Raw genomic sequence first — 25918 nt, forward strand, 5'->3', positions numbered from 1 at the left:
GCACATGTAAATGAATGCATACATGTACATATATGTACACATAAAACATACATTCTCACCACGAGGATTTCATGCTTTCTGAATATACCATGTTCTTTACTGTTTCTGAAATTTTTAAACTAATTTTAGCTGTTAAACTAAGGACCAAAAGCTGGGTGCCCTATAGACACACAAAATTAATTTTCCCCCAAAATTAATTTTCTCAGTTCTATAAGTTAGCAGTCTGAGACTAACATGCCAGTATGTTCTCATGAGGATTTTTTTCTGGAATGCTGACTGACGACTTTTCATGCAATGCCCACATGGATATGGGCTAAGGGGTCTTTTTGGAGCCTCATTTTTTTTAGGAAGAACTAGTCATAATTAATCTGATATGAAGCACTGAAAAAAATCAGCTTGTATCAAAAGATAGTATTCAATGCAGTAATTTAGGCAAAAGGAAAAAGGCACCAAGGTACAGTTAAAATTGTCACCATTTATAAAAATTCTGTACTCAAGAACTAGCAAGTGGACAAAACTATCTTGCATAAATAAGTGATCCAGCAAGCTATGGGACCTAAAGGGTAGTATGGTAATTACTTTTTTTTACTATTGAAATAGCATTACTCTATTTAAAATTTTATGCATAGTTTTTTCATATATTCTAGGATCATAGTTAACAGTTTGATTAGCTGCAACGGTACACGGATCTGTCACATTTACATATACATGCATATTTGTGCATATAGAAACTATTTCTTTTAGCTTACATAGAGAGAAATATCAGAGGGCTGGTGTCACCTTGATGGTCAAATACATTTTGTCCATGTTCAGTCTCCATCAATCCAATTACTTCTTTTTTCTCTTTTTTCTTTTCTAGTTTTCTATTTCTTTTTTATTCTTGCTACCACCATTGCCCCCTCCCACCAACATTATCTCCAAATTTCCCAACCATCCCTTGAGCCTGCCCCCACAGCAGACCATCAATAACTTATTTTATATTCCTTGTTATAATTTGCTAAATGAATGATTAAAAAATGTTTCCTCAGAAGAAAGTTAGTGAAGATTTTGTATCTCCCCATGGAGCTATTAAGTCCTTGTGTAAGAGATTACTGAGATGTTGCAACAGGTTAAGCCTCCTGTGTTGACATTTTGTTAATCAAAATTGGATGCTTTCTACATTAAATCACATCCAAAGTGGTGTGCTACTCCTTGTTTATCAGTGTTGTAGGAGTTTGAGGTGTCACTTCAGGAAGTCCAAATTTTTAATGAGATGATACAGCTGGAGTTAAGTTTTTAACTGGGTGGCATTTGGGGGCATGTGAATGGCTGCCAGGATTTACAGTAGTGCTGGGAGATGGGGGAAGGTAGCCCATCCCTGACTCCCTGAAAGCCTGGAGATTTCAGACATAAAACCCGCATACCTGAGTTTTCAACACATTAATTTTTTGGATGAGGCTCGTCCCTAGCAGTAGTGTAGTCCAGCTGGGAGCACGTGGAGCCTCTTTTATAAGAGCCCTGATCCCATTAATGGGGTTTCACCTTCATTGGGGCCATTCTACATATGAATTTAAGTGGTGCTGAAGACACCAATATTCATACCAGGGTACCAGGATTTTGCATATACTATGTTTTCTGCCAGGGATATCTATTATCTCCTTTCTTGCTGCCAAACTTTTAATTACTTAAAAAAATTCTGTGGAATGCCCTTTTCCTTAGAAGTTTTTTTAATCTACTGAAGAGAGAATGGTTTTCTCTTCCAAATGCACAGACACTGCTTTGACACAACACACCCAATAGAATGCAGACATTTCAATTAATCTATCTCTCCTCAGGTTGGGGAGATAGCATAGTGGGTAGAGTACTTACTTTGCACGTGGCCAACCTGGGTTTGATATTCATCACCACATATGGTCCCCACACCCACCAGGAGTGATCCTTGATTCCCGAGCCAGGAGTAAACCCTGAGCACTTCCTTGTGGGGTCCCAGAACCAAACAAAATAAAAAATTGTGTCCTCCTTTCCCAAAAATTCTTCTGGCCTTGGTGTCATCTTCCTCCCATCACTCAGAAACCTCCAATCCAATCTCATATAGCTCCCTCTCTGTCTCACTCCATTTTCTAGTCAACAACTCACTTTTTCCTGCTATGAACTTCCATCCAGACTGATCCTTATGTCTAAAATGTTATTACCTGGGGCTGGAGTAATAGCACAGCGCGTTGGGCGTTTGCCTTGCATGCAGCCAACATGGCCGGCCCGGGTTCGATTCCCAGCATCCCACATGGTCCCCTGAGCACCACCAGGAGTAATTCCTGAGTGTATGAGCCAGGAGTAACTCCTGAGCATCTCCGGGTGTGACCCAAAAACCAAAAAAAAAAAAAAAAAAAAAAAGAAGAAAAAATAAAATCTTATTCCCTGCTGCTCCCTATTTAAGAAACAACTCTCACCAAGCTGGCCTACAGGAGTCTTCAGGCTACACTGGAGGTAAATTTCCTTTCTTACCTTCACTCAAAAGTTATGTTTCTTTGTAAGGTGGAATTCATTTTATCACTATACATTCATTTGCGTGCAGTTACTTGGTAGATGCCTTTCCACTCAACCACTGCCCAGGGATACAAGAACATCACTGCACCTTCTTTTCCTTGAATTTGCAGCATCCAGCACCAGGCTGGTACCTAGCTGGCACCCTACAGACCTGTAGCTAAGTGAGGATGAAAAGCAAGCACTTAGCGTGTGCTCAGGGCATTTTGATTATTACTGCTGAGCTTGGTGAGAGTAAGCATCACATCTTCATTTCTGTAATCTCCAGGGATTTGGAATAGAGTAGGTACTCAATAAGAGATTGTTTTGTACATTATCAAAGCTAATGACTTTTCCTTTGACTTCATCTAATAACTTGCATTTTAAGTTTATCAGAAGTATTTTTTCTTCATACAAAGCCACAGTCTGTTTACACTGTCATAGCTGCAGCTATAAGTTGCCTAAAGCTGCTGGAAAATTAATAAGGAAATAACAGTTTCCAGAGGGGAAAGATCTCTAATAAGAGAAACCTAGAGAACATGTGTAGTTAAAAGTTATATCAACATGTAAATATAGTTATAGAAAACACTGTCATAACTGCTTTTATTTGAGTGAGGCAATTTCCTTACCAATTCATAGTTATCACTAATAAAATCCATCTGTCCAACATTTTTAAGAAGGAAGGAGTTACATAAGAACATCGTTAGGCTTAAATTTGGGAAAGGACATATAATAGATATTTGTCCATCTCTAAGTTAAACTTTATTAACTAGATTGTAAGAAAAGAGACCAACTTATATGGCAATAGATCTTAAGAAATGATGCTAAATATCAAGATCTTCTAAGGTACTAGATCAAAAGAAAAGATCTAGTAACATAGTAATATTTTCACATCTAGATGACATTATAATAATATTGTGATAGTTATATTAAAACCATGGCAATGCTTCCTTTCCAGGAATTTTCTTTCTTTGCAGAATTTTCATAAATATACAAGTCAGAATTCCTGGTACTGGCTTGTATATGTGCCTCTAAATACTAGAAGAGGGGCTGGAGAGATAGCACAGCGGGTAGGGTGTTTGCCTTGCACTTGGCCAACCCGGGTTCGATTTCCAGCATCCCATATGGTCCCCTGAGCACTGCCAGGATTAACTCCTGAGTGCAGAGCCAGGAGTAACCCCTGTGCATCACCCGGTGCGACCCAAAAAGCAAAATAAATAAATAAATAAATACTAGAAGAGTTTTGTGCCAAAAATCTATATGTAGTATTTTGAGGAACTCTTCACATCAATATGCCATGCCAAACTACAAAGCACAATGTTATTAAAAACATTTAAATGCACATTCTGAGGTTTGACAGCATAACTAGCAAGACTAAAAGTTAGTCACATTCTTTAGAGTTGAGCATAAACCCCAATGATTTATAAGGAGGAAATGCCCAAGAAGCCTCCGAAGCCCCAAGTCTGGGTTGTTCGCTGGAAGATCTGCATAATGTTTCTGAATCCACAGCAGCCCCACGGAAGAACTTGATAGGCAGCAAAAGAGGGATAAAGCTCAGTTGCCAAACTTGCCCAAGAATATACACTCTGACCAAGGGTTTTGCCTCCTGCCTCTCTCTTTTTAATTTATGGACTGTATCTTTCATAACTATGTTCAAGATTTTCATTGCCAGATCTTCAGAAGACCTTAATGTTTATATCCACCCTCCCTTTGGAGAACTCTACATGTCTCAACTATCTTAAATAGAGCAGGTTTTAAAATGAACACATAAATACCCTGCACTTACTCACAGCAGTTCATCCTATTTGAGATCGTCCTGTCCCTCTTTCGTAAAGAGAATATGCATCCAGCCTTTCTGGAAGCTAAAAATGATTAGACACAGTCGATACCTTCATCTCATTCACAAACACTCTTTATCCAACCACCAGCAAGTGCTAAATAGAGAGATAATTCAATGGACTTCTCAGCACTACATGCAGGAAGCCTGGATTGATCCCTAGGACTGTATGGGAGAGACCCCCCAAGCATAGAGCCAGAAGTAGCCCAGAGAAAACAGATAGGAGTAACACACACACACAAACATTTGAAAGGCAAATTACTACACTGTCATTTAAATTACGCTTAAAAGAAAAGAAAAAAGGCAATTTTCAAAATTGTTCCCCAAATTAAGTTACCAGTAAGACTACACAGAGAGACATCACAATCTTATAAATCTGATTCATTTTCTTCCTTTAAAATACTGATAAAGAAATTGTAAATAAATAGCATATGGAACTGATGACCAGTGCATTCAAAGTATGGCATAGGTTGATCTAGTGGGATATGCTTGAGAAACAGAATGATGATCTATTATTAAGAAATCCATCAAGGTGAAACTGCAGAGTATTCGATGCAAAGTGTCAGTTTGGGTCAGGTTTCAACTCTGCCATGGAATTAGGCTGATTTTGGGGAAGTTGTTCAACCTCTATCAACATGAATTTTCTTCTCTTTTGAATGAGAATATTAATATCACTGAATTCTAGATTGGTTAAGGATTAAGTGAGTTGACTGATGTGAAGAATTTAAAATACATGTGAAAATTTAAAATACATGGTGTTGGCTGTCAGTTGCAACAAATAAACAATTATTCTTTTTAATATTTTCATATTAATAAAAGAAATTTCCATTTCCTAAGGCATCAGAAATACCCTGGATAAAATGAATATCCTTTCTTTTTTTACTTTAAATAGCTCTTAATAAGATAAGAGCAGATATTACCTTAACACAAAAAATATGTCTATCTCAAATCAAAAGCCATTTTCCTACTTAATGAAAAAATCTAGAGGCATTTCCATTAAAGTCAGGCAGAAGATAAGGATATTAATTATCCTCACTTATTTAACATTTTAATGATGGTACTAGCCAATACAATTAGAGAAAATAAAAAAATAAACATTAGAAAAGACGGTAGAAGTGTCATTACTTTCAAATGATATAATAAGTTAGTTGGAACACCCAAGTGAACAAGCTAATGTAAAGCTACTATAATCTATTAAGTAAAAAGTTGAAAGTGTCTGAAAATAAAACTAATATATAGAAATCAGTGACTTTAATAAATACAAATAAAACCAATTGTGTCATAAATCTTGTATTTTTATGTTAAACAAAAATGGGTCACTTTCATGCCTACTTATCAAAGAAAATAAAACCTGAACAACTATATTTATATACAAAACCACACCCATATGCTAGAATAATATATGTGTATAAAGAAAAGCCTTGAAACTTACCAATAGGCATGAAAAGAATGCCAATATTAGGAAAGCTCTCAAGATTTTGGATAGAAAAATCAAGCATCGTGACAATACCAATGTCTCCAATGTTAATTTAGAATTTAATAGGATTTTAATAAATCTTCTTCTAAGTTAGATTATACAATTTTGAAGTTCAGGTGAAAATAAGATATAAGAATTCTGATTTTTTTTCTATTTTTTTTGTTTTTATTCCCTAAGGTGTCAGAATTTTTTTTCTTAATGTAGGAGTACTGCTATTTATTCAGTCACTGATTAAGCTGATTGAATTGAGCATAAACTCCACATTGCTTTTTCTTTATTTTAATTGAATATGGGCTAAAGCGATAGCACAGCTGGTAGGGCATTTGCCTTGCACGCAGCCAACATGGCCGACCCAAGTTTGATTCCTCGGCCCCTCTCAGAGAGCCTGGCAGGCTACCGAGAGTATCCCGCCCGCACAGCAAAGCCTGGCGAGCTACCCGTGATGTATTTGATATGCCAAACACAGTAGCAACAAGTCTCACAATGGAGATGTTACTGGGTCCACTTGAGCAAATCAATAAACAACAGGAGGACAGTGACAGTGACAGTGATCCGTGGTATAGACCATTACAAAACTGTTCATAATTGGGTTTCAGTTACATAATGATCTAGCACCCATCCCTCCACCAGTGTACATTTCCCACCACCAATGTCAGATGTCAGAATTTTTAAAAGGAAAATAATGATAAACTATTTTCTTTTGGATACCAAAACATTATAAAGCAACAACAAGTTGAAGCACCAGATAAAGAACTGAGGAATATAAAGATAAATGAACAGAGTAGGGGTTGGTTATTGGATATGGACTCTAATACTTAAGACTTCTAAGTGTTCATATTAAATAAAATATGTTACAGTATCATTTTGAATTTGTGAGAACAACATGTATTAATCAAAATGTCATGTTTGGAGAACTGGGAATAAGTTTTCTTACATGCTATAATTCCCAAATTCTATGTGCATTGGTGATCTAAGTGTAAAATATCTTACAAAATTCTAAAGTGGTGTTAGGATACAGAATATATTATTTTTAGTTCAAAGAGGACAGATAACAAAAGGAAAATACTTTTTTACTTAACAGACATAGATAAAAGAAACTAAAAATAATTAGTGGATCAAGAAATCTTATACAAAGTAAAAAAATAAGTGGACAAACAAACAAAAAACCCCATACAAAAAAGAACAAATTGTAATTTCATTTCTATCACAACATCATGCTGCTTTTAAATTCAAAGCCCTACATATGTTTAAGAACAAGTCAATAGGAAAATAGATAAATTATATGAACAAGTAAGTCATAAAAAGGAAATATAATTAATCTTTAAGTATATGAAAATATAATAAATCTTGCTTATAATGAAAGAAATGAATAGTCACAATAAAAACAAATGAACATTTTCACTTATAATATCGGAAAATCAAAAAAAAAGTGATAAGTTTTATTGAAAAGTGTTGAAAAGGCATTCTCTATGCTGCTAGAGAAAGGTTCAACTTGGTATAACAATTTTATTGAATAATTTGAAAATTTCTATCAAAGCTAAAATACACCTGTCTTTTGAATGGAACATTTTGCTTTCAGGTCTCTCTTATTCATTTTGTTTTTAAGTTGACCTTATACAAAATTGAATATGATAAACTATTCACACATTATTGTTAATAATAGACAAGGAGCAACCTAAACGTTCATCAAGGAAATACTGGTTAAATAAGGTATGGTTTATCCTTGGAGTTATAAGATCTTTTTAGATAGATCTCTGCTGCATTGATAAAGAATGCCACTTTTCAACATTTGGAACTGTATGCATAGTATATTATCATTTACATGCTTGAGTGTGTGCAAGTCTGTGCACTTAAAGCAATGTATGCTTGCATATGCATAAGATAATCCAAGAAAGCAAATGCAAGAAACTGGCAATGTTGGCTGCCTCTGGGGAGGGAATTGAGTAGTTGGGGACTAGTTGTGAAAGTCATACGTTTAAAGGTTTTCACACTTTTAAAATTTTGTACCTTATGAATAAAATATTTATTCAAATGTAAATGATTAATTTCAAGGAGATGATGAGGGTTAACTAAGAGATCTGTAGTACCTGATACAGATTAACGGAGTCATTGAACTACTGTTACATTTACTATTATATTGCTAAGTAATGGAATTTATGGTCTGCTGATGACAATAGAAATTATGGAATCAAATGGTTCATCTTAAATATGGTGTTGTTTTTTAAAAAATATTTGGGTGAATAATATGAAATAATCACTATATAAGTGCTTGACCTATAAAATTATCATTTTATAAAATTTCAATTCTAAATTACTTAATTTCGTTTAAACAAAACCAAAAGGTGATAATAGCAGTGATGAAGTTTGCTAGTTCAACTATTTTTTGTCATCCAACCTTAATTCCCAGATTTGGAAAGTGAGAATTTAGAGGATAAATTGAAATCATAAGTCTATGAATCATAATATGCATATGAAATTTATGAATCAATTTGTCTCATGAGTTCTGGACACTGAATAGCATTAATTGGATAAGAATTATTTAATTTTTTCCCCTCAGAACTGAGGATTTGAGTGCTCATCGAGGGTACCTTTCTTCTATAAGAGACCCTTGCAATATACCTAATACAAGTGACATCTTAGGGGTCACTGACCTCTAGAGGTGAGTTTATTTCTTCCATTTACATTCACCCCATTTTATAGAAGACCTGTCTCTATTTTCTCGTTACAAATCAGAGGTAGACTATATGCCATTATTACTGTTTAAGAAAGTGACCGAGAACAAGACTCATTACTCAGTAGAAAGACTGTCATTCACTTTATTTCTAATGCAAATGCTTGTCCTGTCTGTCTCTCATCTATTAGTAAAAACCGAGAGTCTGTAAACCCAGAAGTGACACAAAAATGGCAGGACTGCTACTACAAGTACCCATCCCTGCACCAGTGCCCATTCTCCACCACCAATGAACCCAGTAGCCCTCACCCCCCCCCCCCCCACGCCGCCCCACCTCTATGGCAGGGCGTTCTACAGGGTGCACTTTTTAAATTCTATTAACATCCTGTAATCCTTTGTTTTTCTTACTTAGGGTTCCCATTCATGATATGGGATTGACTTCAAAACTATGATCCCAATTTTATATAGGTAGAGTATATGATTCAGTTAAAATATGATTCAGTTAAAATACATGATCCCAATTTTATATAGGTAGAGTTTATGCAGAATCCAACTGGAATGTTGGAAAAAGAAAGAGTGAAAAACAATTTCTTTGATAAATTCCTAAGGACTCAGATATTTTTTCTATAAAAATCATGTAGTATTATTTCTGGAGCTGCATTCTATACTTCGGTCAGGTGTTTCCATGACTATGCACGGGTTGGGCTGAAAGGGCCACTCCATTGCTTCTTTATTTCACAAACTGGGGAAATAAGAAAGAAGGGAAAGAAGGACGTGGCTGTTTCCTTGGGGAGATTTGCAACCTAATACAGTGATTGGGGCTGGAGCCATAGCACAGTGGGTAGGGCGTTTTCCTTGTATGTAGCCCACCTGGATTCAATTCCTCTGTCCTTCTCCTAGAGCCCGGGAAGCTACCGAGAGTATCCCAGTATCCCACCCGCACAGCAGAGCCTGGCAAGTTCCCCGTGGCATATTCGATATGCCAAAAACAGTACCAACAAGTCTCACTTCATGTTCTTGGAGCGAGCAGATGCCATTGGGCTACACTAACATGTGATAGGGATGATTGGAGATGTTACTGGTGCCCACTCCAGCAAATGGATGAACAATGGGATGACAGTGCTACAGTGCTACAGTGCATAGAGTGATCTATGGAGTATTTTGAGACTAGGAGAAGCAGCATGTGTAAGTTTTTCCTCAGGAGAGAAAAACTGAGTACCAAGTAGGGAAGCTAGCTAGAGATTCGAGACTGTGGTAGATCCAGACATTCAGTGGGTGCTCAGTAAATGTTTGTGGATGGAGTAAATAAAAAAATGCCAAAGGACCAAAAAAATAAAAAACAAAGAAAGTAGAAAATCATCCTCTACTAATAAGCTGATGGTTTTAGACTAGTCACAAACCTCATGGCTTCAATTTTCTCCTTTCTAGCATAGGATGTATTAATATTTTATTGGCGATATTTGTTAATATTTGCACTTTGTATTCCTTCCAGAAAACCTAAGCAGAAAACCTCAGAAGTCACATTCAGTTTATCTCCTTTGCTTTTCAGATGAAGAACATTCATCAAATAAAGTTAATTACATCCTTTACCTGCACTCACAGTCAAGGTTGCTTATAAATTGCAAAGGAGAACATCAGATCCTTAGAGGAAAGTGCTATATCTGGCTTTGATATCAAGTATACTTAATGATTCTCACACACAGCTACCATACTTTTCTAAAACAACATTTGGATCAGAGTTTCTATCAATGGTTTTCTCTTTAACCATCCAACTTTTTAAGGAGCACATCACAGGTTGATGTGACTTAAAGTGACTGACTCTATTCATGGCATATCAGGGAAGAAAAAACAAGTGTCTCGCTTTCAAAACACAATCTAGTAACAACGATCTTCATCAGAGAAACAATAGCTAGATTTGCTGAGGGTTTGCAAAATAATTCAACTGCTACAAAGAAAATAAGACAGGCAAGAGATGTGATAGAACAGAGCGAGGGTGGAGTGATCACTTTTTTTAGGAAAGAAGTACTGGAGGAGGTGATGTGTCCTAACAGCAGGATGATAGGATTTCAGTCATGCAGAAATCTGGCAAGAGACTCCCAGGCAATGGTGATAATGCTATGATGATGGTTATGAACATGAAAATCAAATAGCAACTGGGGCTTAAGGGATAGCACAGCAGATAGGGCATTTGCCTTGCACATGGCTGACCTGGGTTCAATTCTCAGCATCCCATATGGTCCCCTGAACACTGCCAGGAGTAATTCCTGAGTGCAAAGCCAGGAGTAACCCTTGTGCATTGCCGGGTGTGACCCAAAAAGAAAAAAAATCAAATAGCAACTATCTGCTGAGCAATTATTAGGTGTGAAGCTTCCTCCTAAACACTTTACTAGAACTGATTCATTAAACTTTCTTCATAACTGTTTCATTAAACTTTCTTCATAACTGTTTCATTAAACTTTCTTAATAACTCTGTGAATAGGGAACTATTATTATCTCCACCTTACTGATGAAAAATCAAGGAAAACAGATAATTGTTCAAGGTCCTATGTTAAATGGTCTGACCCTCAGTACAACAACTCTGTCCTGGGGAGGCAATTGGTATGAAGGAAGAATTCAGACCAGCTTTCTACCAAAGTGAAGTGGGAAAGGTCATATCCCAGAAGCCCTAAAGTGGTCAAGTCTTTGGGGATTTTCACCAGAAGCTTTTACATTCCACTGCAGGGGAATGACATGATACGAAATCTAAGCTTAATTGTAGGATGTGGAAATGAGCCTTGGAACCTGGTATTTTAGAGAAACTTGAGATGAACATGGATATGAAATACCACAGGATGAGTCTGGTCAAAAATTTGGCACCATTATGCTAGAGTGTCATTCACTGCCTGTAGGCCATTTGGTAAAATAGCCTGGTTCTCACTGTAGGAATGACAGACTTAGTCCAGGTCTTGACCCCAGATGTAATGGGGTGAATTTCTATAGATAAAAGAGTTTCTGCACCACCATGTCAGCATGCGATTCCATCACAATCTGGCACGGGTCCACTGAAGATATCAGCTTGTCCAAGGAACTTGGTGACGCTTAGTTTCTTCTATAAGATGAGTGCATTGATACCTACCTTCCAACCATGTGATACTACATAAATCCAAGCTTATCTAGCCTGTAGTAGTTACTCAAAAACTGCCTTACATGGCGATCCCTCCCTTGGAAAGTGATAGTGGAAACTGTAATTGCTTTATCTTAATTAGGACATTCATGGATAGTCACAATATGAAGATTGAAGATGTCAAACCCATTTGCCAAGGGCAGCTGACCTCACCTTCACCATGCCCCATGCATTATAGCATCGCTGGACTGACCACAGAACAATGGACCAGACATCCCTGGGAGTGGCTTCAGGTTCTCTCCTTGCACCTCTGGAGAGCAACTTGCCCCACCCACCACCACCATTAAAGCAAAATAAAACAAAGGACTGTGCTCTAGGGCTTAGCACAAAAACCCCAAATATTTGCCTTCCCCTTTTCACAGACTTGTTTATTATCTATCCATAGCAGACCCCCAACTTTTCTAGTGATTGAAGATGAGGTCATGCAATCTACTAATAGCTGCTGTCTTGAAAGAATTTGAATTCTTTGTGGGCAGTAAAATGGTTCCTATGCAATGTTGGAGGATAAGCAAGGACTTGACACAAAAGTCCAGACATAGATCGACAGAGAAACCCACCAGTCCCTGAACTTATTTCAGACTACCTCTCTGCTACGCTCTTCTGGTCAAATAAATCCAAAAATAGTATTCTCTTGCTCCTTTCCTTGCATTTTCCTGATCCACTCTGCTCCTCATTCTAGACAACTATTAAGTCTGTGTCACTTTTGGGAAGGGGGAACAGGAAATGGGGACAGGAGGGAAACTGGGGACACTGGTGGTGGGAAAAGTACACTGGTGGGGGAACAGGTGATGGAACATTGTAATATTGAAACCTGACCATGAACAGCTTTGGAACTGTGATTCAATAATAAATAAATAAATAAGAATGGGGAAAAAATAATTAAGTCTGTGCTCTCTCTTGCATTTCACTATGCTATCTCTCAGCTCCCCCTGCCCACAGGGCCCTTCCCTCGGTAGAATGCCAGCTTCCTACCTTACCATCTTCCTTGATTTTCAGTGTCTTACTGAGCACTGAGCAACAATTTCTTTCTCTTTCTCTAGTTCCCAAGACTAGGAGATTGCTTTCTTAAATTCAGACCCTACTTATACACTTAAAAGTAAGAAATTTAGAAGTGTCTGTGGCTCATCTAGGACTGCACTGCCAAAACACGTGGGGTGTGTGTGTGTGTGTGTGTGCGCGCACACACGCGCACATGCATGCATGTATACACGCATGTATCTGCATGTGTTTTATATATTTATGCATATATGTTTGATTTTTTTCCATTCATGTTCTTATAGCCATTTCCTTTTGCCTGACTATTTTCTAGACACTGGGATGTCTGCGTTTTATGATTATTTTACTTCTTTAAGAGTTAACTGCTTTAATTTGATTGTCATATGTACTACTTTTCTGTCTCCAATGCAATTAAAAGTGCCCTTTGGGTGTTCTAAGTTTAATCTTCTGTGTGTTCAATACTCCCAAGGCTCAGGGGGACTCTCTCTGTCTACTCAGATGGAGCCTTTCACTGAAGACAAGGCAGGAAAGTCTAAACAAGCTGCAATAGCTTTGTTCAGAGGCCAAGTGCCTCCATGAGAAAGCACTGTCTCTCCTGCATGGGCCCACTCCAAGGAGCCAGTTCTCACCTGCCACCCTGTGCTTTGGGTTTGACCACAAGCCATATCTGAGTCTAGGGAAGGGCTGGTGTCCACCAGCTTCATCTGGAGTAGACTAATGTTTATTTATGGTACAGGGATAAAGTCACTCTTTCTCATTGCTTTACTGAAAACCTACAGAGTTTCCCAATCACTAATGATGGTTGTTATAGCAGATGGTCCTGGGAGATGCTGGGCTCATCTCTGAATCAGATTATGGTACAGTGGACTGTGCCAATTCTTATCAACCCATATGTACTGCTCCAATTCTTGATAGCAGCCACTTTCCTTGGGAGTTTGGTAACACCTGAACTGCCCTATGTACTATGAGATAAATCTACTAGATGAGCTTGAGAGTTCTGGCAAGATCCAACTGCGATTCCAATTGAATCACAGTTACCACAGATATGGTGGTTTTGAAGTTGTCATTCTCATTTTCCAGACTTCACCATAGACTGGTAAAAATGTGCAGAGCCACAGACCATACTTTGATCTACACACTTTACACTTTGGTACTTTAGAGTGTTTGTAACATACATCTACTGAAAGATAAGTAGGAGACTGATGGCATGGTTTCGGCCTCCCCAAAGCTCAGAGCTTAACGAGGTCTGATTATTGAGTGGACTACCCATGTCTCAGCCAGTTCTGATCATGAATAACAGTGCTTCAATTCAATCTCAGAGCAGGGATTCATGTCTCAGTGTCAGGCTTGGGCTGGCATTTAGATAGTGAGAAGAGACTGAACAGTAATCCTTTTTCATGTCCTAAGATCAAGAAAAATATTTTGGCTGGAAGTCAAAACTTAGCAAAAAATTAAAAACAAACGTCACCCAGCCCTTCAGCAGGATTCAAAATTCTGCTTCCAACCACCCTTATCTTCCTAGAGTCCACTTCATGTCATGCTACTCGGGCTCATTGTCCAAAGCTAATGGCTCAGTTCTTGGGACATTGAACTGTACTCCTTTGCTATCAGTAGAAGTTACATGTGGGGACATATGTTCTTTCAAGTATAATGATAATCTGTGTCCACTAGGGAAATTAAAGATATTAAGATCAAAAACCGCAAGCTAACGTCCGAGCTTGCAAAGCAGTGCAGAGATGCGATCAAGGAAGACCTCAAAGAGAGAAGAGCAGAAGTACTGGTAGATGCGGCAGAAGCCGGGAAAAGTATTCATAAGGCCCGCCTGTCCTTCGCCAACTATAAGAGCAAGATGACTGCCCTCCGACGTCCTGATGGATCCATCACATCCTCCAGAATGGCAATGGAGAAGATTATACATGACTTCTACTCAAATCTCTTCGATAGCCATGTCCACTTGCCAACATACCAAATTCCACAGGATGGGTATGTTGTTCCCAACGTTCTCCCCTCCGAAATCCGACACGCCATTTCGTTGGTAAAGAAACAAACAGCACCCGGCCCAGACAAGGTCAGACCTGAACACCTGAAGAACCTGCCGTCAGTACTCATCAATACACTGGCTCGGCTCTTCACTCGCTACCTGTCTGAATGCAAGGTTCCGTCCCAATGGAAAACCAGCAGGATCGTACTACTGTTCAAGAAGGGAGACATCCATGACATTGGCAACTATCGCCCGATCTGCCTATTGTCTGTCATCTACAAGTTGTTCACTCGAGTCATCCTGAATAGGATTGGCAGAACATTAGATGAAGGACAACCATGCGAGCAAGCAGGGTTCCGCAAAGGATTCAGCACCATCGACCATATCCACACGATAACCAAGCTCATTGAGGTTTCTCGGGAGTTCAAGATGCCGCTCTGCTTAACATTCATTGATTTAAAGAAGGCCTTTGATTCTGCTGAGACGGAAGCGGTCATTGAAGCCCTAGCCAATCAGGGCATTCAAGCCCAATACATCAGGATCCTCCGTGAGCTCTATTGCGGATTCACTACCAGGATCTCACCATTCTACAAAGAAGTGATCGTTGATGTCAAGAGAGGGGTGCGGCAGGGTGATACCATTTCACCGAAACTCTTCAGTGCCACCCTCCAGAACATCATGCGACGACTGGAATGGGAAGGAATGGGAGTGAAGATAGATGGTCGGCAATTACACCACCTCCGCTTTGCTGATGACATTGTTTTAATAACACCAAACATCAGCCAAGCAGCACAAATGCTGGCCGACTTTGACCGTGAGTGTGGAAAGGTAGGACTACAGCTGAATCTTACGAAGACAATGTTTATGAGAAACAGCCTTGTTCCTGACGCCCCATTCGCTCTCAATGGAACGACCATCTCCGAATGCAACAGCTATGTCTACCTAGGTCGAGAGGTCAACATGACAAATGACCTGGCACCCGAGCTGCGCAGGAGGAAGAGAGCGGCTTGGAACGCCTTCAAGAACGTCGAAGAAATAGCTAAGAGGACGAAGAACCTCCGGCTCCGGGCACATCTCTTTGATTCCACTGTTCTTCCTGCATTAACATATGCCTCAGAGACCTGGGCCCTACGCAAACAAGATGAGAACGCTATTCAGGTCTCCCAAAGAAGAATAGAAAGAGCTATGCTTGGAATATCACGTTTCACTCAAATGAGAGAACGAATCCGGAGTTCTGACATCCGTCGACGATCAAGGATCAGGGACGCTGTCTCATTTGCCAAGGTGTCGAAAATTAGATGGGCTGGTCACGTAATGAGATTTAAAGATGACCGTTGGACTAGAGCTGTTACTGATTGGATTCTACCGGATGTCAAAAGACCGCGTGGCCGCCCACCTACCAGATGGTCAGACTTCTTCGTCAAGATCATGAACGATCGGTTTGAGGCCCTTCATGTTCCCGGAGCGAACAGATGCCATTGGGCTACACTAGCACGCGACAGGGACAAATGGAGACGTTACTGGCGCCCGCTCGAGCAAATCGACGACTAACGGAAAGTTAAGTGATTAAGTGATTAAGATCAAAAAAAAATTTTACCCTGTACCTAAATGCTTTCGTGCTCTGTCAATGATACAGCTTGTTTGACAATTTTGAAACCTTATTTAACAGTAATAATGGCAAAAAGATTATAGATCACACTGACATCACCCAGGGATACGGATTATGCATTTGGTATAGCATTTGTAGTAGAGAGAGGGAGAGAGAGCCAAAACATGGCTCATGTCCCAGGCTCCCTTCTGCTACCTTCCTTGGCAAATATCACTAATCAAGATCCTCTGTGTTTTTTTCTAATCTATCATACGTTCAGAAACTCAGTGTAGAATTCAAGGCCATGACCTATGGAGAAGAGATGACAAATGAAATGATATCTTCTTGGCTTCCTGATAAAGTAATTTTGAGTTAAATGCAATCTTCACATGAATTATCATTTCAACCCTCACCTGTCACACAACCACTATGATGTACAACGTACATAATCATTCACATGAGAAAACTGAAGCTCCAAATAATAAGGCAGTTGATCAATATCACATAAGAAGTGGTGAAAGTGAACGTGGAGCCCTGGTCTTCTGCTCTGAGATATGACAGAGAGGGAGGAGTATCTGTCAAAATCCTGCAGTACACTAGCTCTTATCAATCACAATATGATTTGCTGAGGAGGTAGAGAGGTCCAAAGAACTAAGGAAGTTCACTCGAGTGTGTTATAGGTAGGAAGGGGGTTAGGATTTGAACCTACACTTCTCTGCATTCAAAGTACACTTATCTTTCAACTCTATGCGGCCACAACATCTCAGCTGTCCACTAGTAGAGATGATTGGCTGGTGCAGGAGGAAGTGCTCGGAGGAATAGTGCTAATGACAATTGCAGAATGAATGTGACTTTGCTGATCAATATTTAGAGAATGATTAAATAAACACAAACACAGAACCGCCCTGGCATATTTGCCATCATTATAAATGGTTAATATGATAACTTCATAGAAACACACAGTAGTGTTTACCTAATAACACAAAATGATATGTATACTGATTACATTTATGCAGGAATTATGCATATAGATGAAAAAGGAATAAAAGGAAACACAAAGGAAAAAATGGGTCACAGGGAGACAGAATAAAAAGCTATTCAAAGATCACACTAAACATAATTTTTTTTAAAGTTTATGTATTCCAACCTCAAAAATATCTGACCAAAGAAAATAGACAAAAATTATCACTGAGTAAGAAATTAAAAAGAACACATTTCCAAAACAATGAAAAGGGATAATAGCATTTTGAATATAAATTAACTCCTGTTCAGAGCAAGTACAAATAGTGATATTAGAAAAATCTTTGACATTGGAACTCAGAATTTAAATGGGAATTCTGCACATGCTGCTTTCTTACCTTATTTCACTCTATTTCTTCCATTTGTCTCTTTTGAACTTTGGATTTCTTGGTGAACTTCTACCTATCAACTTTGAAAATGAATTATGCGTATTTCCCTAGATGGTGTATAGTAAGTGATATATAAATGTGTCTAAAGAGTGTATTGTGTGCAAGCACATACATACATGAATTTACATATGTTAGTGTCATTCAAAATATAATAATCCCTTTACCAAATAGCTGTTTACTAAGTACTACTCAAAAAACACTTACTAGGTACTTGATACATTCTGCACATTCTCAAAACATTAGATAACTGTTTTCTCTTCAAGTTGCTGAGTCTAGTACAGATTCAGATGAATGGAGTAGCCATTTTTATAGTGGAACAACCAGGAACTATGCAGAAGTTCGAGTGCAGAGAGATCTGGAAATCCTGGAGACAGACACTTAACCCAGGTGAGAGTCATAGAATGCTTCTCGGAGGAGGATATGGATAGAATGAATTTTAAAGGATGAGAAGAAAAATTGGATGGAAAGAGAAGGATAGAAACAGGCTCTAGCCAGAGTCATGCTGCACCAAATCAAGGCAGTAAGAGGACAGGACCAGTGAAAGGAACTCCAGGTGGTTTGTTTGGATAGAGGATGCCTTTTGAGATGGGACAGGGATGAGAAGCAGCAGAGACCAGATCATGGAACATCTTGAATACCAAGTTAATCATGTTGGGTCATCAGTTGGTGAAATTGGAAATTAAAGTGTCCAATCGAAGTCACAGTTGAGGCTAACAAGAACAGAACATCCTCAAGGACATTAGAAAAGGAGCCACATTATGTTCTGGAACATAATGGGTCCCAGGGTCCCAGTTGATGTTGTACAGTGAGAATTGGACTTACTTATGAAAGAATATCCAAAATATGTCACCTCCATTTTTGCACCATCCCTTTTGTGCCTGGCGTATAGCAGATTCTATCAAAATTCCTCTTGGTTAGATGATTGATTTAAAATATCCCCTTTCTTAGAGCTGCATAGTGCATATATATGTATATATGTGCATATATATACATACATACATACATACACACACACATATATATATATATATGATTTTCTGAGAATGAAGAGGGATCCAAAGTACTAAAGAATAAAGAGGTTCACTCAAGGGTGGTGTAGGCTGGTGTAAGAGGAAGTGCTCGGAGGAATGGTGCTAATGACAATTTATATATATATATATATATATATATATATATATATATATATATACACACACATACATACACCACAACTTCTAGATCCATTCATATATATATTTATATATATATATGTATATATATATGGCATTTGGGTTGTCAGTATCTTGGTTATTGTACTAGGTGGGGTGATGAACATAGGCATTCATAGATCCTTTCAAATTAAAGGTCTTGTATTTTGTGGATAGATGCCAATAAGTGGTACTGCTGGGTCATATAGTAGTTCTATTCCTATCTCTATATTGCTTTTTATAGAGGCTGAACTAGATGACATTCTAATTTGCAGCAATATGGATGGAACTAGAGGATATCATACTGCGTGAAGTCAGAAAGAAAGGGATAGTCGGTCACAGAATGATCCCACTCATGTGAGACTTAAAAGATACCCAGCAAGAGGGCAACAGAGGGCCAAAGGGAACACCAGGAGAGAAGTGATCCACACAGCTGAGTTAGTTGAGGGGTGGGGCGTTGAAAGGGAGAGGTGTTGGGATGTCTTGGGGAGGGAGGTGCGTACACTGCTAACACATGTGGTGTTGAACTTATATGCATGGGCAACTATTATCAACAGTATTGCAAAACACAGAATCTCAATAAAAAACATTTAAGGTAAATAAGTCAGATCATGGATTCAATTCCCATTCAGCTTCTTACCAGCTCCAGATCCTTGGGAAACCAGTGCTTTATGCATCAGTTTCCTCACCTGCACAAGACAAAAGCACAAGTCCCCTGGCTCAGAAGATAGTCAAGCATATCTTACAGAGTCGCCACGTGAAGTTCCTGGTAGAGGCCCCAGGCAGGCAGCCTGTACCCCCACAATATTAGGTACTATGTTCATCACAGTTCCCCACACAGATTTCTACTGCAGCACTTTATTTTACCTTATTGTATTTATTTATTTATTTATTTATTTATCTATTTTATCATCTATGAGGCCATGATCTCCTTGAGGTTGGCAGAGATCTGGCACACAGATGGTATCTGGGTACTTGGGAAATGAATTCTGGATGAACATGTGCCAAGGACCTGGTGGGAACCAATGGGGCTCCCCACCTCACCCCACCCCTTTCCAGCCAGAGCTCCCTGATTTGATGCTCCAAGGCCTCTCAAACCACATCCTGCTTCTAACTCCTCCTCTAGAACTTTCACTCCCTCATCAGGAAACATTTATCTAGGGGAGCTGTTCCCCCCCCCCCCCCCCAGCCTTAGGAAACACTCCTCTAAAGAGCCTGGGCGGTGTGTGTTGTAAATGTCCTTCCCATTCTCTGGGAGGACCCCTCTGGCTGTTCCCCAGCCTCAGAGCAGGGGAAATCCCCTGTAGATGCCACTCAATTGGCCCAGCCGGTGACTTCCAGCTGCCTCTCCCCAGGGCCCCGGAGAGTTCGCTTGACACTCTTAGCCTTGGACACCTCTTGCCTTGATTGGCTGGAAGGTGACAGGAGGGATAAACAAACAATCTGACAACCCAAATCAAACAGCAACAACTGTTCTCTTGACACTTCAAAAGCATCAGGTCACCGAAAACCCCTCCCAATGTATTGTCAAGAGACCATGGGGGTTCAGGGCACCGTCTGCATCTGAAGCTTAGACCGGGGATCCAGCTCCTTCTTCCAATTACCGGCGCTGCCTGGGTCAGCCCTGCACACGCACCCAGAGTCCAGGCCTCCCCCAGGCTTCCTGGGTCTCAGGGGAGCGAGGGAACATGTTTTGACGGAGCCAGATGACTATAATTGCTAGCGTTCTGTTGTGGCTTCAATTTGTGACACACCAGACATTGCATATTGAAATTTCTCATGTCTGGAGTAATTTATATCTCTCTTCCTCTCCCCTCCACACCATTCCAAAGAAGCGTGCATGGATTTTTAAAGTGATTTTGTTGATTTCGAAGACCCTAGAATTCAGATGTGTTCACATGCTTCTCTGAACTCTCTTTCTGATACAGGCAATGGTTTCTAAAGCTTCTCATTAACTCTGTTGAAATCGCATTTTCTCACGACCTTTTCAGGCTTGAGGCAAAGGCCAGTTACCTCCCCAAAAGGGCAAGTTTGCAGGCTTTAAAGCTATTTTGTCAAACTCTGCTCTGATGTCTTACACATAACGGATGGCAGGAGTATTCCTAGGTCTTGTCAATGAAACCTGGCTCTATCTTGGGGCCCTGAGTTGGAGATTCTGCTCAAACAGGCTGGGCCGAATAACCAGAGTGACTTTCAGGAGATGCTACAGTCATATAGGGCTTCCATGCCACCTTTTCTCCCTGAAACTCAGTTGCCCTCCATGGCCTTCCATGAGCCATGTCAGCACACCTCACTGGAGCCACAGCTGCCACACTGCAGGGGCCTGGGCCCCACCAAGAGGGTATCTTCAGGAATCTCTACCATGAAGGCCCAGCCTGCCACCAGGAAGAGAGTGGGCTCCATAAAGGTGTCTTAAATTAGAAAGAATGAATGATTGAGTAAGAGAACAAAAGAAGGAGAAATGAAAGCAGAAAAGGTCTCTGTACCAGGATGCAAAACTCATGGAAATAAAGGGGTGTTCAAGAGACTAGGAGCCAGAGAGCAGAGTCCCAGATCATGCTGGTCTAAATGGCCCCATACACACAGAATGGTCACAGAATAGACGCCCAATAAATTGAGATACTAGACAGTAATTGGGTCCTTTCAGCCTCAGTTCCTTACACAGATTTTTTTTTCATGACTCTCTAAGGAGTAGGTACTATTTTTGGCAAAGTATGTGGAGGAGCAGTGTCAGATGTGAAGGCAAGAAAGATGTTATCCAATAACTATCAAAACCCACCCTCTCACAAATAAGCCAGTTAAGTTTTGCAGTGAAGACCCCAAACTTGATGTCTAACTTCCAGGGCTCAAGCCCTGGTTTTGACCCTTTTGTGTCAGGTTGAGTAACTGACTTCACCTAGGCTTTCTAAAATGCCTGCTTATAAGAGCAGGGAGGTGCCACTGCTGTGGACCCATGAGCCAGTGAAACGAGGACATAAACGTTCATCATAGCATGCAGACTGCATTCCTCAGGAGCAGTGCTTGCCTTTCACAGATCCCAAAGAAGCTCAGTTGCTGGGGAAAGGGTTGGTGCCTTCTACCACTGTGCAGGGAAGACCTCTTGAGTCAGCAACTAAAATCAGATGACTGTAGGACTTGGGGACAGTGGGCCTGGCCAGCTTTTCCAGGTGACAATAACATGTGTTAGAGAGGGAGAAGAAACTATCATTTTTCACTCTGTGTTGAATGCAGCTAGAAAATCCAATGGAGAAAATCTCACCAGAGTATCACTGACCACATCTTTTACTTGTTTGTTTGATTTGGGCCACATGCATTGGTGCACAGGGCTTACTCCCGGTTCTGTGCTCAGAGATCACTCTGCTAGGGCTTGAGATACCATATTTGGGTGCTGGGGATTGAACCCAAGTCAGCTCTGTGAAAGGCAACAGCCCTACCCCTTGTACTATCTCTCCAGTCCCAGTGACTGTTTTAACAGATTCTGGAGTCCCAGGCTCTTATCTGGGGTGGGGTGAGCTGAGAACATACCCTCTGGTGAGCAGAGCATCTTCACTGACTGATATTAGATGCCTCAGTCTCTGGAGAGATGGAAAACCCAGACTTGAGTCTTCGGTGATGACTCTGTTTTGTGCTTTCATCATCTCACCTAGATACTTCTAGCAACCACAAAACTTCTATTGACCACTTTACATGCAGATTTCTATCATTATAGGAGTGAGCTGAGTTCTTTTGTTTTGTTTTATAGCAGGTGCCATGACTCTAGTCTTTGAGTCTCTAGGGTCTAGCTTGATGCCTGGCACATTGCAATAAATGTCAAATTTACAAACATTTCCCCAGATCATTCTTTGTTCACATAAGAGAAAATCAGGCCAAAACACTTAAGAACTCCAATCCACGTGGTAATTAATGGTGGTACCCCTTGCATTTTGGGGGTTGTTTTTGTGGGCACTGTGCACCACTGAGGAGTACCCCAACCATGCCAGACTGCACCTGGGGCATTACAAGTATGAAACAAAATTTGCAAGTCTGCGCAGCACTGTAGGATAAAGAAATAGCCTGAGCTTTATGATGCAGCAGGGAAGAAACCAATGCTGCTATATTGAAGGAACTCAGAGACTCGGAGGAAAAGAACTGTGGGATGACACCCTGTCTTCTCCATTTGCAGAGGACAAAACTCACTTTAGGAAGCAAACCACAGTCTCTGCTGACAGCAGCAAAAACTGAGTGAGACGTGCATCCCTGTTAGATCAAGTACAGAGGCTTACATGCAATTTGTTGGCAGAGAAAGAACCCAAAACTAAAATTATGTTCAAACTCGAAGTTGTTACCTGCTAGGCAGGGCCGCATAAACAGGGATATATACAGGGAGCTCTATGAACCCTGGCAATGGGCAACCCACTTCCTCTCTGCTGGGGGCACTGCTTCTCTTCTAGAGTGATGGTGGCTTAGGTGGAGACGGGGAAGCCATGAACACAAGAACACATTAGAAACCTGAGATATCTGAAGGAAATGATGCCAAAGTATTTTACAGGACAAACATTGTTAGCCTTTCAATAATTAATTCGGAGCTTCAGATAAACATAAAGAGGAAGCCCGACCCAAATCACGTCTTGAGTAGAGGTTTGGCGAATTGAATCATATTCTCTATATAACACACCCTTCCACACCCACACACACCCAACACTGCTAGAGATACCTCATGTGCCATGTAAATTATTTTAAGATCCTTAGTTCACAACACACAGATTCTCTAAAGTACTTCTCAGCATCACTGGGAAATATGTTCGTCCCATTCACCTTACCCTGAGGTAGTTGAGGGTGAAATTTGTCAGCCCCATCCTGGTGATGTTTTTGGAAAGCTGATCCAGGACCTGAGGATCTTGTGCCTAAACAGGAAAAAAAATAATAATAGATTTTATACCTGTGTGGTGATCCCAGGAAGATCTTAGACTATGCTACATTTGCAGGGAAATGGAATCCTGCCTTCTTCTTTGGTATTTGAGCCTGCATAAGGGGATGAGTATTATGGGCTGGCAGGATACATTTAAGAAAGATGCTATTGAGATATGACATCTTTGTTTGATCCAAGGTCTCAGAAGCATTTTAAGATGATTATTGACAAGTCAGGTGAAGACCTCTAACTCAAATCTAGGTCTTGCCTTTAGTTTTCAGTGTGACAGTGCTGTTTTTCTCCATTTTTTTAATTAAATAATTGTGATTTACAAAGTTCCTGATAGTTATTTTAGATGTACAATGTTTCAGCACCAATTCTGCCACCAGTGTCAATTTCACATTATCAGTATTTCCCGGTTAACCCCCCCTCCCCCACCACCACCAACCATAGATGTTGCCCCCCTCGAGTGGCATGTTTCCCTACTGAATACCAGTTCTCATGTTCTTTGCCTGGAGTTGAAGATTTGAAAACTCTGGTAATAATTCTCATTTCCCACCCACTAAGCTCAGGCCAGAAACCAACAGCGTCAGCAGTGTTCCTCCAGCAGGAGAGTTAAGGGCAGGCATTACATTTTCCAAAATATCAACTATGTTGAAAGGAGACGTATAACCTTTCAGGAACCACCCACATACTGGGTTTGGGCACTGTAGCACTGTAGCACTGTCCTCCGGTTGTTCATAGATTTGCTCGAGTGGGCCCAGTAATGTCTCCATTGTGAGACTTGTTGTTACTGTGTTTTGCATATCAAATTCATCATAGGTAGCTTGCCAGGCTTTGCTGTGTGGGCGAGATATTCTTGGTAACTTGCCAGGCTCTCCAAGAGGGGCAGAGAAATCGAACCAGGGTCTGCCGGGTCGACCACATGCAAGGCAAACGCCCTACCAGCTGGGCTATCACTCCAGCCCCATAGCTCGTGATCATATAGTGGATTTGGGCAAAAAAAAAAAATTCTTTCTAGATTCCATTTTAAGATGAGTCTCTTGGTGGATGCTTTCTCTTTTTTAACTGGCTTCTATTTCTTAATTGATATAAGTAAATTGGTGCTAAACAGAAGAACACTTAAGTAAATATCCTTTGGTTTGCATGACTGCATTCCCGAGACAATCTTGGTTATACAACACCTCTTTCTTTTCTGTCTTAATGGTCCGCACAGTGATAGGTCATTGACTTTGTTTTATATAAATAAAAATAAAATGTAGAAAAAATGCCAGCACTTCATGTGCAGCAGTTAGATTTTCAGATAGCTCTTTGGTCTGCTTGAGAGATGAAGTAGTCAGAGACAACTTCAGGGGATTTACCATGCAGCAGGAGGCAGGACAACAACAAAAAATGCAGAGAAGCTGTTACTAATGATGACAACAATCAGTCAACTGCCAACACTTGCAAAGGACCCACTGTGTGCCAGGCTCTGTTCTACATTATTTAAGCATAGGAATATTCATTTTTATTTCTTCATGAAAATACAATTTTAGTTATTTCAAGTGATCAAGTTATTTCTTTATCTGGTTTTGGGACCACACCCCGCTGTGCTCAGGGTATGATCCTGGCTCTCTGTCCAGGGATCACTCCTCGTGGTGCTTGGGGTAATCATATGTGGCTCCAGGCATCAAACTGTGCTGGGCCACATTCAAGATAAGTGCTTAACCTCTATACTCTCTCTGAACTCGTGGGTATGAATATTTAATCCTCAAAACAATGCTCAAAGGAAGACTCTGTAGCTTTTTGCGTTTTATAGAAGAGGGATTGATAGGAAACAGATAGATGTTGTGTCACTCACTTCCTAAGGTGACAAAGGAGTAAGGGTGCATACCTATGGGATATAATTCTAAACTTCTAACCACTCCCTTCAGCTACCCTCACTTTATTTTGAGAATGGTAAGAAGGGGATCCTACAAACTCCTTCGAGGAGGGTGGAAAAAGGGACCTTAGCAATCAAGAACTTAATTTTTAAGCCAAAGAACTAAAAAATTGAAATGGTGGGGAGGGATTATAGGAAAGAGAGTGGAAACATTCTTCCACCCTTAGTTGGAAGTATAAGGCCAGTGTGAAGACCAGAGGTTTCGTCGATCAGCTGGGAGAAGATCAAAGAAAGAAGCCTGGGACACAGACTGGAGATATACAGTAAGGAGAGACGTGATTTAGCAGTCAGGAATTTTAGA

General features: G+C 40.1%; 1 protein-coding gene across 10 annotated transcripts in view; it reads right to left on the minus strand.

Moving 5' to 3' along the window:
- Positions 1-25918, minus strand: part of LDB2 (LIM domain binding 2) — a 383871-nt gene that overhangs the window by 44143 nt on the left and 313810 nt on the right. For all 10 annotated transcript variants that reach the window (XM_056130359.1, XM_056130357.1, XM_056130358.1 and 7 more), the window contains exon 5: positions 23608-23691. In XM_056130359.1, coding sequence (XP_055986334.1) covers positions 23608-23691 — 84 coding nt within the window. The remainder of the gene's footprint in view (positions 1-23607; positions 23692-25918) is intronic.

This window comes from Sorex fumeus, unplaced genomic scaffold (genome assembly GCF_029834395.1).
Source record: "Sorex fumeus unplaced genomic scaffold, SorFum_2.1 ptg000077l, whole genome shotgun sequence".
Lineage (NCBI taxonomy): Eukaryota > Metazoa > Chordata > Mammalia > Eulipotyphla > Soricidae > Sorex > Sorex fumeus.